The sequence below is a fragment of the Sorex fumeus genome, unplaced genomic scaffold, assembly GCF_029834395.1.
Source record: "Sorex fumeus unplaced genomic scaffold, SorFum_2.1 ptg000020l, whole genome shotgun sequence".
NCBI classification, from domain to species: Eukaryota; Metazoa; Chordata; class Mammalia; order Eulipotyphla; family Soricidae; genus Sorex; species Sorex fumeus.
In genome coordinates, this window is record NW_026606077.1 from 2,562,620 (window position 1) to 2,579,599 (window position 16,980).

Below are 16,980 nucleotides of genomic sequence, written 5' to 3' on the forward strand. Positions count from 1 at the left end.
GTGGAACTCATTATTCAAAAGTATTATTCCTCATTAGAGAGAAACGTGAATAAAGTTTTGTGTTTGTTTTGGAGCTACTTTGGAGGCCATATCTGGAGTTGGGTCCACAGGTCTTTCTCACGTTTCTGGACTCAAGATCACTCCTGGAAGGCTGGGGGACTATACGGAGAACCAGGATCCCCGGTAGGGTGGGACATGTGCAAGGCAAGAACCCTATTCACTGTGCTCCAGTCCATGTTTGTGATCAAAACATAGAGTTCTTTTTAGTTCTAATCTTGAACTCTTGTGTATTAATTGACATAAGCTAAATACTCCTTCAAAGTAACAGCCTAGATTTTCATTCTTCCAGTCTTAGGAGTACCTTCTTGCTTATCTGATTATTTTGGTTCATTCTCTTTTTGTGGGATTTTGCTGTTAACTGAATGCTGGAATTCCCATGAATCTTTCCTCTCCTGATATACATTGGTGGCACATATGGGTGACACTGGGATTTGAACATTCAATTTCACACTTACAAGAAAATCTTTTAGCCACTGAGACATGTCCTGCTGCTTAACCCAAACATTTTCTATATCACAGTGTCTCATTTTCCTCCTTGTGATTCTGCAGTATTCAGTGTAGGTTTAGAAAGCAGGTAGCTCAGATTTGAATCTTAACCACCACTTCTCTATGATATGGCTAAGTTTCATGATTAAAAAAAACATTATCATTAAAATATGCAAATAGGAGTATTTAAATTTACTAAAACCATTAATAGGTAAAACGTATTTTGAAATAGTCTATTGCTATAAAACATAGGTGTTTGTTACTATCATGCAAAATTGTCTTTAAGTCTTCTTTTTTTATAGAATATAAGTTCATAAAGGATGGAGGACACTTTGCTGTGCTTATACAGCTTCTGGAGTGCTAGAAAAGTGATAATATGAAGCAGGAGCTCAATAACTGAAAAACACATGCACACACACACACACACACACACACACACACTCACTCACATATCCAATGTTGTACACACTTAGAAACCCGGAGTCTCCCAGTGAGATCTTTTAGTAACCATTCGTTTTTAACTCTTGAAGAAGATTATAACCACGACAAATAAAATCTCACCTCAATCAGTTTTGTGCATTGTAACTTTCAGCTCTTTGTCTGTGCCGTTCGTGATTTATAAGAAACATCTGGTGGAAAGCTAGATCGTAATTAGAATTTATTGACAGTTGACAGTGTACTAAGCACAGAGTAATAAGGGTTTTGATATGGAGGTGGCTGTCATCACGTTATTAACTTATCACCAGAGCTTGGTTAATTGGGACTTTCCTCCCTGATCATGCAAGTGGATACGAATCTGTAGGTGTTTGTTTAAAAATGCAATCATGACTTCCTGGAATGCTCAGAGGCAGGCTGAACACAGGATTTGTGATACAGCCTTAGATTTTTATTCATTTCCTTGGGCTATTTCACACTGCAGTCTGATTTCTGATGTAAAGACCTCTACCCTCAGATGGGTACCAGAAAGATGGTAACTCTTTCCTTAAATGATTTGTCTCACTACTGTATTATCCATAAAGTATCTTTCTATAGACCTTTATTGATAAAAGTAAAATAAAAAACTAATAGCTAACTATAGGGTTGTTGATCACAGCAACATATCTCCACAAAAATAAAATATTTTAAGGCAATAAAGTTCTTAAAATGGGCAACATGGTGGCTGGAGATATAATAAAGACTTGCAAGCAGTCCACCAGGGCTGAATCCCCAGTAGCATATAATGTACCCCAAGCCCCACCAGAAATAATCCCTGAGTATAGAGCCAGGAGTAAGCTCTAAGTACTGCTGGGTATAGCCTTCCCCCAAAACGAAACATAAAACTTAGCTACAGGCATTTTTTTCTTTTAATATTTCATTCTCCTCCCACCTTTTCTGGTAGGAAAGGGTGACCTGAAAGTGTTTTAAAAATAAATTAGAAGGCCTTAAAGAAAGCATTTTAAAATTTGCCAGTTTCTTCCAAACTTCTGCCATATCTGTATGCATATTGATGAAACTTTTCCAACACCCACCACCAGCAACATTTAAATAACTTATTTTCTGTATTGCACTTTAGGTGACAGAGTTACAATGGTGTTCACGTTTCCAATATTGATGCACAAAGTTATTGCCCGTCCCCATCACAAAATACCTATGACCCTATATCCAAACTTCTTTTCCTGCTCCCAGGTTTGTTAGTTGAGAGTTATGGCTTTGGTGGATATGCTATCTCCCTTAGAACCAGACGTGTGTTTAAGATCCTTCATTTATGTTCCCATGTTAATTCCCAACAAGTTATTTATTATTCCTTCGTCTCCTCCACCCCCAAAACCCACTATCTCAGTTCTGTCTTTTAGTCATCAGTATTTATTAAATACTTTCTAAGTATCCACTAAAAGTATCCAATAGTTTCTATGTGTAAAGTAATTAAGAGTAAAAATCTTCCCAACCCTGTCTCAAACAAAGCTAAAAATTTGGAAATGCTTATTTATTATTCAGTCATTCATTTATAATTAATAACTCTCCCAGATAAGGGAAGTGATTTGAAATGATACAGAACAAGCAATATATTGTAAAAAACTACTGGTGATATGGAAATAAATAAAAAAACAACTAGAAGAACAGAGCAAATTTAACTAACAACATTACTGCTAATAGAAGTACTAAGATTAAGCTTAAATTTATTATGAGATTAATTACAACCTCTGAATCTCGTCTCATAAAATGTCTTCATCAAAGAATTTGTTTTCAAGTGCATGCATGTTGCCTACAAAGGTGGTACATATTCAGAAGTGTATACATATATAACATATAAAGGTAAAAGGTAAAGGCCCTCCCGTTGATCTTCGATTTGCTCGAGCGGGCCCAGTAACGTCTCCATTGGAGATTTTGTTGTTACTGTGTCTGGCATATCGAATACTCTCGGTAGCTTGCCGGGCTCTCCGAGAGGGGCGGAGGAATTGAACTCGGGTCGGCCAGGTTGGCCGCTTGTAAGGCGAACGCCCTACCCGCTGTGCTATCGCTCCAGCCCCATATATGTGTGCATAAATATATTCAGAATATATATATACATATATTCAGAAGCTGACTCGAAGCTTTAGTACAGTTTTGAAAGAGCAAGTATTTTAAAAGCAGTATGAGGTATTTAACTCATGTCCAATGTCATATTAGGCAAATGATGAAATCTTATTTTGTAATAAGTATAGTGATTATTGTCTCCAAATGAATAATTTACAGATAAACATTATTTAGAGAAAAGGGGAATCCAATTTACTTTTTAAAATCTATAAATATTGCAGAGGACAGAGTGACAGTAAAGCAAGTAGGACAATTGCCTGTATGTGGCTCACCCAGGTTCTATCCCCAGCGTTCCATATGGTCCGCTGACCTTGCCAGGAGTGATCCTTGGGTGTAGAACCAGAAATCCGCCCTGAGCATCTCTGGGTGTAATCCAGAAACAAAATTAAATTAAATTAAATTGAACTATGAACAATTTAGTGCCATATCAATGCCTTACAAGTTACTGGAAACATTTTTTTTCTCTTATAAATCCCCCAGATCTAGTGCTTAGTGCTTTCTCTCCTAGATTATTGATCTTACAGCTTGTGACTCTCTGGGGGTAGGCAGGTCAGGACTTAGTTCTGCTTGATCTGTTTTCTGCTCAGGATCTTTATCTACTGAGTATAAATGATAGTGCTAAATTTATTTGTTTCAAATTCACATTGTCCCATTCTCCCTGAGTGACCTAAAATGATGTGTTTTTTAATGAAATATTATCAGCAAAAGCAGCTTTAGGACAGAAAATGTATGCTAAAAATAATTATTGTTGATATACATGTAAATTACCACATATATTCTTAAATCTATTCTACTGAGGTTTTAAAACTGATTTCATTAGGACCTTGTTATACTCAATATATATTAAAAAATCCAATCTGGGAGTCACCTACCAATTACAAATTTCTAGGTAAGTCTGAATTTAAAAATTGGAACAGTCTTCATTTGAGGACAATCAAGAAAATACTCTGAATCTACATTGGAATTTGTGGAGCAGTGACTTTGCTCGTCAAAACATAAAATGAAATTTCAGAATCTTTCCATTAAAGCACTATGATTTAGAATTTTGATCATAAAAAATAACTTTAAAATCATCTCAATCATGGCCCAAGAAAAAGATGAGAAATTGTTGATTCATAGAAGATGAATTGGTCAAGGTCAATGAAGGAGTCAGGGCAGAGTAGTGAGCTTTGGGGGACATATGGATATAAGCCAATTAATCCTCAAGGCAAAATTTTAGAAGAAACAGTTGCAAATGATCTTCATTTTAATTAAACATTCTGGTGTTAAAAGATATTTTATATCAAAATTATATTTAGAATGAAATGTTGTGTAACGAGTCAAATATTTTTTAACACTATTACTTACTGTTTTGGTGGGATACTCTCAGTAGCTTGCCAGGCTTTCCGAGAGGGACAGAGGGTTTTAGAATGGCCTCTAATCGCCCCTGTAGTTGTTCCCATGGTTCAAACTATATTTGAACCTGGCAAGCAATTCGTGGTGTTTTCAATATGCCAAACACAGTAAATACAATGGGTCTCATTCTCCTGACCCTGAAAGAGCCACCAATACAGAAGCGTTAAGAAGGATGAGGAAGGAGAGGTTGATAAAATATCAAGACCAAATTAGGCTGCCAAAATGAAGAAGGACAAAAATGACTGTACGTTCAATGCACATACGCTGGCATTGGATGCATCCATCAAGGACCTGATGGTGCTAGTGCAAAAGATTTACTACAACATCGTTGGTCTGTTCAAGACGAGAAGGCAACAACCACATCACACCATTTTCGACACTTAGAGAAGACCTGTTCCTTGGAACATGCAGCAAAAGAGGTGTCGGTGGTGTCCATGTCTGTCAACACAAACTTGGCCCCTGAGAATTGATTAGTTCAAATGCCTAACAACTGGAATTGGACAATTACACTTAAATAGATGTGGCTCACTGTCGGCGGTTTCTATATTTGTTGTCTATACACCAACATAGAATTATAATAAAGAAGAAATTGAGAAGTTCTACATAGAACTGAATAAGTTCTATAAAGAAGACCACACCTTCTACAAGATCATTGTTGGCGATTGTAATGCCAAGATAGGACTGAAAAGATCAGCTGAAGAACTCCATCGAGAGCCATGGCCTAGAATGGAACAAACAGGGTGAGGAACTGCCTGAGTTCATCATGTTGACCTAGACCATCCAGGATAATTCACAGTTCCAGAAGGCCAAATCTAAGCATTGAACATGGGAGTCTCCTGGTAGACAGTTCTACAATAAAATTGACCACATAAAATTCAGTCAATGGTTTTGCCTGACCGATGTCACTGTTGTCCTAAAATTCCAAATGGGATCGGACCACCGTCTCCATCATGCAAAATTCTATTTCATGGAGCAGGGAGAAAGGGCTGCATAGTTTAAGAAGAGAACTCCCAGAATCACCACCAACTGGGATATCTTTGGCACTACTATGGCAACATGGCAAGATTTTGTCATTGACAACATTGACGAAGAATACGATTGACTGGTTCAGCACTTCCATGATTGTGTGAGGAATGCCAAGAGAGAGATAGCCACAAAAAGATGCCTGTCATAGAAAACTCTTGAGCGCATTCGCCAATGTGGCTTGGGTTGAGCCTCAGGCAACCGCAAGCAAACGGCTGAGCTCGCAAAGCAGTGCAAAGAAGCGATAAAGGAAGACCTCAAAGAGAGAAGAGCAGCATTGCTGGCCAATGCGGCAGAAGCCAGGAAAAGTATTCGCAATGCCCACCTGTCCATCGCCAACTACAAGACCAAGTTATCACATCTTCCAGAAGGGCAATGGAGAAGATTATCCATGACTTCTACTCAGATCTCTTTGATAGCCACGTCCACCTGCCCACATACCAAATTTTGCAGGATGGATATGCCGTTCCCAACGATCTCCCTGAATTCAACATGCAATTTTGTCAGTAAAGAAGCAAACAGCACCCGGCCCAAACAAGGTAAGACCCGAACACCGAATAACCTGCTGTCAGTACTTATCAATACACTGGCTCGGCTTTTCACACACTTCGGAATGCAAGTTTTCTTCCCAATGGAAGACCAGCAGGACTGTACTTACTGTACAAGAAGGGAGACATTCACAACATTGGCAACTACCGCCCTATCTGCATGCTGTCTGTCATCTACAAGCTGTTCACTCGAGTCATCCTGAATAGGATGGGCCAAATGCTAGATGAAGGACAACCATGCGAGCAAGCTGTGTTCTGAAAAGGAATCAGCGCGATCGACCACATCCACACAGTAACCAAGCTCATTGAGGTGTCTTGGGAGTTCACGTTGCTGCTCTGTCTAACGTTCATTGATTTAAAGAAGGCCTTTGATTCTGTTGAGACTGAAGTGGCCATTGAAGCGCTAGCCAAACAGGGCATTCAAACTCAGTACGTAAGGATCTCCGTGAGTTGTATTGTAGACTCACGACCAGAATCTCACCATTCTACAAGGACACAATCATTGACGTCAAGATAGGGGTTCGGTAGGGTGATACCATTTCACTGAAACTCTTCAGTGACACCCTTGAAAACATCATGCGATGACTGGAATGGGAAGTAATGGGAGTGAAGATAGATGGTCGGTAACTACACCACCTCTGTTTTGCTGATGACATTTTTCTAATAACACCAAACATAAGCCACGCGGCACAAATGCTGGCCGACTTCAACCGTGAGTGTAGATAGGTCAGACTACAGCTGAATCTCATGAAGACAATGTTTATGAGAAACAGTCTCATTCCTGACATTCCATTTGCTCTTAATGGAATGAACATCTCTGAATGTGACAGTTATGTGTACCTAGGTTGAGAAGTCAACATGATGAATGACCTGGCAATTGAGTTGCGCAGGAGGAAGAGATGGCTTGGAACGGCTTCAAGAGAATCAAAGAAACAGCTAATAAGATGAAGAATCACATCTCTTTGATTCCACTGTTCTTCCTGCATTAACATATGCCTCAGAAATCTGGGCACTATGAAAACAGCATGAGAACACTATTCAGGTCTCCCAAAGAGGAATCAAAAGAGCTATGCTTGGAGTCACGCTTCACTCAAGTGAGAAAAACAATCTGGAGTTCTGACCTTTGTCAATGATAGAGAATCAGGAATGCTGTCTCATTTGCCAAGTCACTGAAAATCAAATGCGCTGGACATGTAATGTGATTTGGAGATGACCACTGAACTAGAGCCATTACCAACTGGATTTCATAGGACGTCAAAAGAATGACTGGCCACCCACCTACGAGATGGTCCAACTTCTTTTTCAAGACACTGAATGATCGGTTTGAGGCTCTTTGTGTTCCTAGAGCCGAGCAGATGCCTCTGAGCTACACAAGCACACCACAGGGAAGAATGGAGACATTCCTGGTGCCCGCTCAAGCAAATTAATGAGTAATGGGATATCAAGTGATCGAGTTATCAAGTAATTACCTACTGTGTGATGTTAAGTTTCACAATTTTTTGGTAAAATCTCTGTATTTAAAGACTCAGGTAGTTTTTAATTCCTAGAAAATCAAGAATATATTATTTAGTTATTACTAAAACATCTGTAATGGGTTTTATTTATATTTAGCTCTTTGAGGCTAAATTCACTGACTACAGAACACTGCTAGGATGGTTTTAAAAACTAATACATGGTATAGATTCCAAAGATTAAAAAAAACTTGGAAAATTCACTCTAAGAAAAAAGTTTGGACTATAGTAAAATGGTATTAAAAGTCTATACAATGGGCTTTCCCATGTTTTATTTTCAGTTTCTTTTCCAATTCCCAAGGTGGGAATTGTAAATTGTAAATTGTAAATGAATTGTGAAAAGTAAAATGTCTTCAGTCCTCTAATCTTCATCCCTAATGCCAACGACACTGGCAGTCTTGGTAAATTCACAGACTACTTCTTCATTTCCACTGAACCTTGAATTGACAAAACTCAAGCCATTGAATTTCTTAAGAGTAGTTGACGTTGGTGACATACTAACATAGCTAACATATGATAGCACAGCGGGTAGGGCATTCGCCTTACAAGCGGCCAACATGGCCGACCCGAGTTCTATTCCTCTGCCCCTCTCGGAGAGCCCGGCAAGCTACCGAGAGTATTCGATATGCCAGACACAGTAACAACAAAGTCTCCAATAGAGACGTTACTGGGCCCGCTCGAGCAAATCGACGATCAACGGGAGGGCCTTTACCTTTACCCTGTTAGACTTCGACCAAGTCACACTTCCATCTTTCCTCTTTGTTTATTGTTTTTGTCCAAGTTCCTCTTTTTTTCATCTGGATGGGTTATATTTTAATTTATTGATTTTGATCTTATTTTTCTTGTTCTTTAGAAATCTTGCTCTTTGTGCATTATTTCAACCATAACCTCTGTATAAAGAGATCCCACGCCACGCTGTGATAGCTTAAGTTCCTATACCTGTTGTTTCCTTAATCTTACTCTTATGTGAATGAACCTTAGTATATTTAAAGTGACACTTGGATTTCCAGGGGCTACTTTAAACATATTCATCTCCATTATGAAGTGAATCCTCTTTTACTGAATTTGTAATTTCTCCCAACAGAAAACCACTATATTCCTAGGCTCCATCTAAAACTCTCCAAATTTCCCCCTTTGACCGCCATCAACATCATCATTCAATTTGTTCTCAAATAATAGCCAATTTCTATAGTTCAATTACAATTTTTTCACAGCCGGTATATTTGATCCATATCCATTATTGAAAAGCCTGCTTCTGAATATAATTTTCAATAATCTTCTAACAAAACTGGTTAATTCTCTCTTCCTTTCAGGGGAAAGTCTCCAGATTAATTCCTTGAGAGAACTGTTGTGAAGATGCCAATAACTACTTAAACATTTTAGGAGCTTCCAAATTAAAATACTTTTACTTGTTCTTCATGACAACAACCTGTATTTTAACTATTTATTCAACCTGTCCCATTGGAACAAACTGTCTCCAACTAGTTTCAAGTGAGGCAATATTTCTTAGGATTCACTTGGAAAAATAAGGATTCAAGTTTGGTTATCACAACGACTGAGTTGTGGGGTTGTGTATATAATGTCCTATATTCTGAATTATTCTAGCATTTAGAAAAATGAAATGACTAAAAGCTAAAAACCACTCTGATTCCCATACTACATGAATGATTCCATCCAAAATGCCAGAAGTTCCTCAGTTAGGTGATAGTAAGCTTCAGATTAAATAAACTATTAAAAGAAATTCTCCTATGTAATTTTACACTTGTTACTAGAACTCCTTATTTTATAAATTCCCGAATGTACAAATCTTGTTTATATTTTAGAAGTGTTATTGTTCTTTGAGGGAATGGTTATAATACCTGGCTTAGCCCTGATGCTGTGCTCAGGAATCAGTTCTGAAGAAGCTCAGGGCCTGCAACGGTTACTTAAGACTGGACCCAAGTCTTTGACACATGAAAGACAAGTGTCTTACCCACCATACTCTCTCAGGCCCCAGAAGTATTGGTTTATGATAGTTCACCTTGAATTCTCTACCTGAATGAATTTCTTTCTAACCTCTATGTCAGTTCAGTTCTTCCTCTCTAGTGTCATTTCTACCTAAATAAGACTTTCCCCTATACTGAAGCTTGATATAAGCAAGTCTCAATATTGTTCTTCTCACTGATTATAATAGTCAAAGATGGACACAGGCTTTTTACACTAAAGTGCTCAATATATTAACATATCATGAATGCAATATTATAGCACATACCATGTGCAATATTTAATAAAAATAAAATGAGGTGAGTACACACCTCATTTGTACAAGGTCTCTGTCAAAGACTGTTTATATTTAATATTGAGAATATCTTGCCTTATCCTGATAGCACAGCGGTAGGGTGTTTGCCTTGCACTCACCCAACATGGCCGACCTGAGTTTGATTCCTCCGCCCCTCTTGGAGAGTCTGGCAAGCTACCAAGAGTATCTTGTCCGCACGGCAGAGCCTGGCAAGCTACCCATGATGTATTTGATATGCCAAACACAGTAACAACAAAGTCTCCAATGGAGACGTTACTGGGCTCGCTCGAGCAAATCGATGAACAACGGGAGGACAGTGACAGTGACATCCTGAATGTTAAATATTACTTAGCTATGGCTACCTACTTTTAAGTAACCTAATTTTTCTTTATGTCCCTCCAGCAACTGGATTTAAGTATGGCTATAGGGGCTGGAGTGATAGCACAGTGGGTAGGGCTTTTGCCTTGCACACAGATGACCCGGGTTTGATTCCCAGCATCCCATATGGTCCCTCGAGCATTACCAGTAGTAATTCCTGAGCGCATGAGCCAAGATTAACCCCTGTGGATTGCTGGGTATGACACAAAAAGCAAAAAAAGAAACAAACAAACAAACAAAAAAACATGGCTGTAATTTCCATTAATTCTGTTTTTTCTTTGAGGACACACCACCTCATATTAAGCACCACCTAGTTTAATACAGCACATTATCCTTAGAACTTTCTAATGGGTGTCCCTTAAAGTTTCACTTCTGGTCTTTTACTCAACCTATCTTCATGAAACTGCCTAGTAGTAGTAAATATTTGTTAAATAAAAAAAAAAAACTTGGAGAAAGTAGAAAATAACAGCTGATCTTGAAACTGGGACAAAGTACAGATTAATATAATACAAAATCACATAGCTTAATTTCCAGTCTTGAAAAACATAAATGTTCACACCTTCACCCAAATGCTGTCTCTTTGCATAAGTATCATGGTATTAAAATCAACAAATAGGTCCTAGTCCTATAGGTGAATGTCCCTGTGTAGTCTGGGGAATAAACTGTTCAACTTTTTAAATATTATGACCTCATTTTAGCCCTTCTATATAGTCTCAGAGAATTCTGTTTTTCAAAAGTTTTTTCTGCCATCTTAGAAGGAAAAATAAATATAATTATCAAATTGACTTACTGCTATATTATTTGATTTCAAACAAAACATCCATCATCATCTACAGTAAAAGTAAAGTACATCTACAGTAGATGAGAGAAAACATATCTGGTTCTCCAGTGCACAATACTTAGAGAATTAAGTGCTTTCAATTTGCAAATATGACAACATCTCAATCACAAATAAAAAAGCGTGTACAAATCTGTACATGTTTTTCCATTTGAAAGAGATAGCGCAATGTCCTTACTAAGGCATACACTAAGTACAGTAAAACATCATCATAATGCAATCAAACAAATTGCAGTTACAACAAAATAATCCTGTACATACAGACTGAGATAATGCCAATCACTTCACACGACTTGCATTTCAAGTAGACAAAGAAACCTACCAGAACTTTCTTCACTTTAGTTAAAATTGGTCATTTTCCCACTCCTAGAAAACAAGTAGCACTGAATTTCAGGTGCACCAGTCTTCAATGTAAAATAAATTTATTCTTACATAATTATTGATTCCATGAATCGGTACTGAAGAGGCCTGACTTCACTAAAAGGGCTAGAGTATTGTATGCAGGAGAAAACCCTCAGGACCTCATTGGTCTCCCAAGTACCACCAGGAAACATCAAAGAACAGACAGTAAGGGTGGCCCCTGCTTCCAGAGGTGCACCCCAAAGCAAATATTTTCATATATTTGTGTACAACCAGAGAGAGAGAGAGAGAAAGAGAGAGAGAGAAACATAAGCGTCTAATACATGCAGTATGTCAGGATTTATTCATTACGATACAGCAGTGCAGTGAATCAAAAGTTCAGATCATTTTTTTTCTTATATTTTCGTGTTTAAACATGAGTTTAGGAATTGGAAGGACAGTACAGTGGACAGGGCACTTGCCTTGCAGAGTCATCCTACTTTTATCCTCCCTCCATACCTTATATGTCCCCCCCCCCCAGCCCACTATGATTGATCCCTGAATAAAAAGTCAGGAACTAGCCCTGAGTACAGCCATGAGTAGCCACAAACCAATAAATAAGTAAATATGAATTGAGGTGATCTCCAATTTACACTTTATATTTTTCATACTTCACATGTTTATTTGTCTGGGACACCCATGGTTTTCTTCTCTAACGTAAAATATAAAAGACATCCCTGTTTGAAAGTATCTATAGATTTCCATTAAAAAAACTATAAAAATTCAACTAAGAATATATTTTAAAATATCTTTAAAAGTAAATTTTATGTTCCAGAAAGTTCACTTGATAATACCTGAGGAGATGTAAACACAAGAAAATATAATAAACTTATACTATATATAGATTAAACATAGCTCTGATTAGAAAATTAGATTTTAGAAAATATTGCATTTACCATAGAAAATGTTTTCTAGGTTTTTACCATGATGTTTGTTAAAGAATCTTATTTTTAGAAAGAACATTAAAGACCATCTAATACGTCTACCACCCCATAATGAAATTCTGTTTCCAACAGAGAGGCTATCACCTATTGGACTTTTGTTTAAACACTTCTAGTGATTATTCATAAGAGCTGACTTACTAAATACATTATTTTCCTGCCTGGATCTTAAGCTTCAGGGACTGATGCTGTCTAGTATGGTGCTCAAGACATGGGCATCTTCATCTATCAGAAATTCCCCCTCTCCCAACCCTGATTTTTATAAAACAACTACGATAATCATTGTAAAGATCTAGAAATGGTTTCCCTACAATGCCACTAACTTATATGTTTAGTCATCTAAATTAGTAATTTTAATATTCTAAATTTTTTAGGGCAAAAATATTTTTAAGGAAGAAATGGGAAAAAAAAGCAACTAGTGTAGACTTGAAAATGTTTTTAACTAGTAATTAAATAACAGTGTTGCTATCTTTTTATACAATAAAATCATGTCATGAATATCAAAAATGAGAAAGTTCATATATTTCAACTAAATTATAAATGCATTTTATCTTAATAAAAATAAACTAACAAAACTGACCTAATTTCATCAGAATATGAAAACGCTTTTATGGATTAGCCTATGGAATTTATTGAACTAGATAACATATGTCTCTTTCAACTTGATGATTCAGATGCTTTTGATAAACAGTGCTTTCCCAAGACACTTATTTTACTTACCCCAAGGCCATAACCTTTTACTTATCCATTTTATTTTGTAGATTATGAGTTTTCAAACATTAGTCTGAATGACCACATTTTAGAAATATGGATATTTTTAAAATATTTGTGCCATATGCAAGTAGACCGATTACATTTAAATATACCCCAAATTCACTTGTTAAATGGAATGAAAGTTAAGTTCCCTCTTATGAGAGTTAAGCCTTATCTTCCTGCTAGTTTAGTTTCAAACACCTTTAATACTCCATTAAGTCTATTATTCAGATCACATTTTCTCCTTCATATAAAAGATCTATTACAGGATGTCAGGATTGGGCACCAAAATTTTATAGGCCAACTTTTGGTCCGAGATCTATACCTTCTACACAATAGATTGGTCAAATAGTCAACCTTCTTATTTTTAAAAGTATATGCCTTTGAAAAATCTCAACTAATGGGGTACTGAAATTTGCTTGGTCAAGTTTAGGTCAATGTACACCGCTAGTAGAAGTCTCATTCTTGTTATACAGAGTACAAGAACAGGGTTATAAATAATGAATAAGAAAATATTAAAATAAGAAAGTCTAAATAATCACCATTATAAAATTTATCTTATGAAAACATACTATAAAATTATATACGTTATAATTTTCGGTGTGGTATAAACTTTAAAACTTTAAAACACACATGAATATGGTGATGGTGACATGATAGGATAACTTGAAAGGGCTGATAGTATTTGAGCCCTTTTCATATTTGAACATAAAATAATCTCTCTACATGTCAACATGAAAAAGAGCACCAGAACATCATCATGTAAAAACTCCCTCTAAAGAGAAAGATCTTCACGTATTCTAGAAACAGAGAGACCTATAAATGGAGATCTAAGGGATAAAACAAAAAATATATATGTATGCTGTACATATATATATTTTGTGTACATAAATTATTCATTTATATTTAATGTATATATTAAATTTGTTTGTAATTAAATTTTATATAAAATTATATTTTATCTATATGTACATAGATATTTTATTTTATATAATATATATTATATATTGATGTATACTTGATTGAGATATATGATATATATCTCATGATTGATATATATATATACTTCATATATATATATATATGAATGACATTCGTGTAATCCAATAAAAAGAGAAAAGTGACAAGGGCATAAGATGCTGACCAATTAGATGGAGGAAAATGTATAAATGCAAGACAGATATTTTTGGTGAATTTAATAGGATTTATAAATATAATCAAGCACTATAGCACTGTAATATTGTCCTCCCGTTGTTCATGGATTTGCTCAAGCAGGCAACAGTAATGCCTCCATAATGAGACTTGTTATTGTTTTGGGCGTATCGAATATGCCACGGGGAGGTTGACAGACTCTGCTAGGGAGGGATACTCTCGGTAGCTTGCCGGGCTCCCCGAGAGGGACAGAAAAGCGAATGTAATCAAATGGAAAACAATTCTTAGTGTCATTAGACTATAGGTATCACAAGGATTCTTTTACTACAATATAGAGAAAAGAGAATTCTCATAGACTATAGACAAGACCCTAAGTGTCTTGGTCACTTAGAGACCTTCTTGCAGTATTCTATTCCTGTAAGGTTCTAAAGAAAATTGACAGCAACTGCAAGAGCTCAGGTCCTCTGGATTCCAATTCTTCCCCATTTTAGCTTGTTAATTAAAATTAATTAGAAAGAAGTCATCTCCCTTATGTATTCTCAAGAGAGAAATAGAGAATTCACTGAGTTTAGAAAAATTAGAGTCTCCACAGTCGTGCAGAAAACTAGTCTCAAATCAGTGTTATAGTTTATATCCTTAGAATATTTGTGGGGCTGGAGCAATAGCACAGCGGGTAGGGCATTTGCCTTGCATGCAGCTAACCAGGTTTGATTCCTCCACCCATCACAGAGAGCCCAGCAAGCTACGGAGAGTATCTCGCCTGCACAGCAAACCTGGCAAGCTACCCGTGACGTATTTGATATGCCAAAAACAGTAACAAGTCTCACAATTTGTTGTGAGATGTTACTGGTGCCTGCTCAAGCAAATTGATGAGCACAGTGCTATAGACAGTGAAAGAATATTTGTGATATTGATTAGGAAGTAATAATCTATTATTTATTGCTTATTTTCAAACAAAGCAAGATGCTTAATATTACCTTTATAGATTTTCTAATTCTAAGGTCAATACTACTGGTCAACTGGAATTAATGTGTTGTTCATAAGATTTTTTTAAAAATCTTTTGAGTTATACACAGAAGTAATTTCTCATTTAAAAAAAATTTAGAATGTCACTTGATAAAAAGGTCACTTATACATTACTATTTGATATTTAAAATTTTTGAAATGACTGAAATAAAATCTTTTTTAGAAAGTCTTTTGCTTTGATTTCAATCTATAGATTTCTCTCATAAGATGCTGACACAATCTATTAGAGAGTGTTATAAAATCAGGTGCTAAGTAAAAACCAACTTATAAATATTAAATAATAAACCATGATCATTTCATGATTTAGTTTTTTGTATTTAAAATATAATTTTTAATATTTTTCATATGTATACAATTCTGAAGTATTAAATCTATATGATTACATAGAGATCTGTATGCAAAATTTTCATAGTTGATAATAAGCAGAAAAGTAGCTACCATACCTGTGGACATAAGATTTCCAGGTGATTGGCTGCAGTTTGGACAATTTTAATCCCATCTTCATTTGTTGACATGGAACAAGCAAGATTTGCCACCTTAAATACAATACAAAACAATGAAAATCATTTCAGGCTTCAAGGAAATATAGTAACATTTGTTGTCATAGATCAGTAAGAATAAATAAGAGAATTTATTAAAGCAAGAAAAGAAGAAATTTCTTTCATTTTTATGAGAATATTTTTGAGTGAAACAGAAAATCTTACATATCTGATATCAACATCATTCCCATAAGAAACTAACTGTTATGATTTTACATTCGTCTGTCAAAAAGTTTCATCTATGAATTGAATGAAAATAGGTTCTTGGATACTTGTAACTGCAGTTTGCTTTAGCTTTGTAATTGATTATCCCCCCAGAGGTCTACCATAAATGGCTAAGATACATCAAACATAATGATATCTTTATTCATGCTTTATTCAGTAAATCTGGACAAATAAAAGATAATTAAATGCTTTCTGGTCACAATGTTCTATTACAGCATTATGGATACTGATGATCAAAGAGTCAAATCTGATGCAAACATTAGTGACACCAAAAATTCTGCAATACATTACTGCTTTTGAAATTTACACTATCAAATGCTTTTTCATTCTATTCCCTTAACCCCCAAATTGTGTCCCCCCCCACCTCCTCTTCAGGTAATTTTTGATTTTACTAAATCTGTCTATTTATTTTGCTTTTAATATTCTTACTATTCTAGTTATAAAAAGTACATATACATAAGTGAAGTGAAAGAACACAGCAATTTTCTTTTTCCCTCTGATACATTTTGCTTCTTACAATCTCCTTCAGCTCATTTTTTTGTTTTGGTTGCAAATGGAAAAGGTATTTATTTATTTGTTTGTTTGTTTATGGTGGCAGCCTATATAGTGCTGAAGAGGTCTGTGGTCCTCACTGGCAGTTCTCAGCTAACCATAGAGGCTCTTCAATGAGAAAGGCATGAGAACGCAATTGTCACTTAAGCTTTGTGGTGTAGATGAAACTTGGGTTTCTAGATGGTGTTTCAACAGTCAAAAGATTATGATTTCTGAAGTCTCCGAAGATGTGAGCCTTTTTTGGCCGCATTATTTGAAGATAATATCATTCCATACTTAATAGGCTAAAAATAATCTAAATATAGTTTTTCATGCATGGGGAA

General features: G+C 36.0%; 1 protein-coding gene across 1 annotated transcript in view; it reads right to left on the bottom strand.

The window, feature by feature from the left end:
* Window positions 1-16,980, bottom strand: part of CTNNA3 (catenin alpha 3) — a 1,757,578-nt gene that overhangs the window by 637,446 nt on the left and 1,103,152 nt on the right. The window contains exon 10 of the mRNA XM_056113567.1: window positions 15,785-15,877. Coding sequence (XP_055969542.1) covers window positions 15,785-15,877 — 93 coding nt within the window. The remainder of the gene's footprint in view (window positions 1-15,784; window positions 15,878-16,980) is intronic.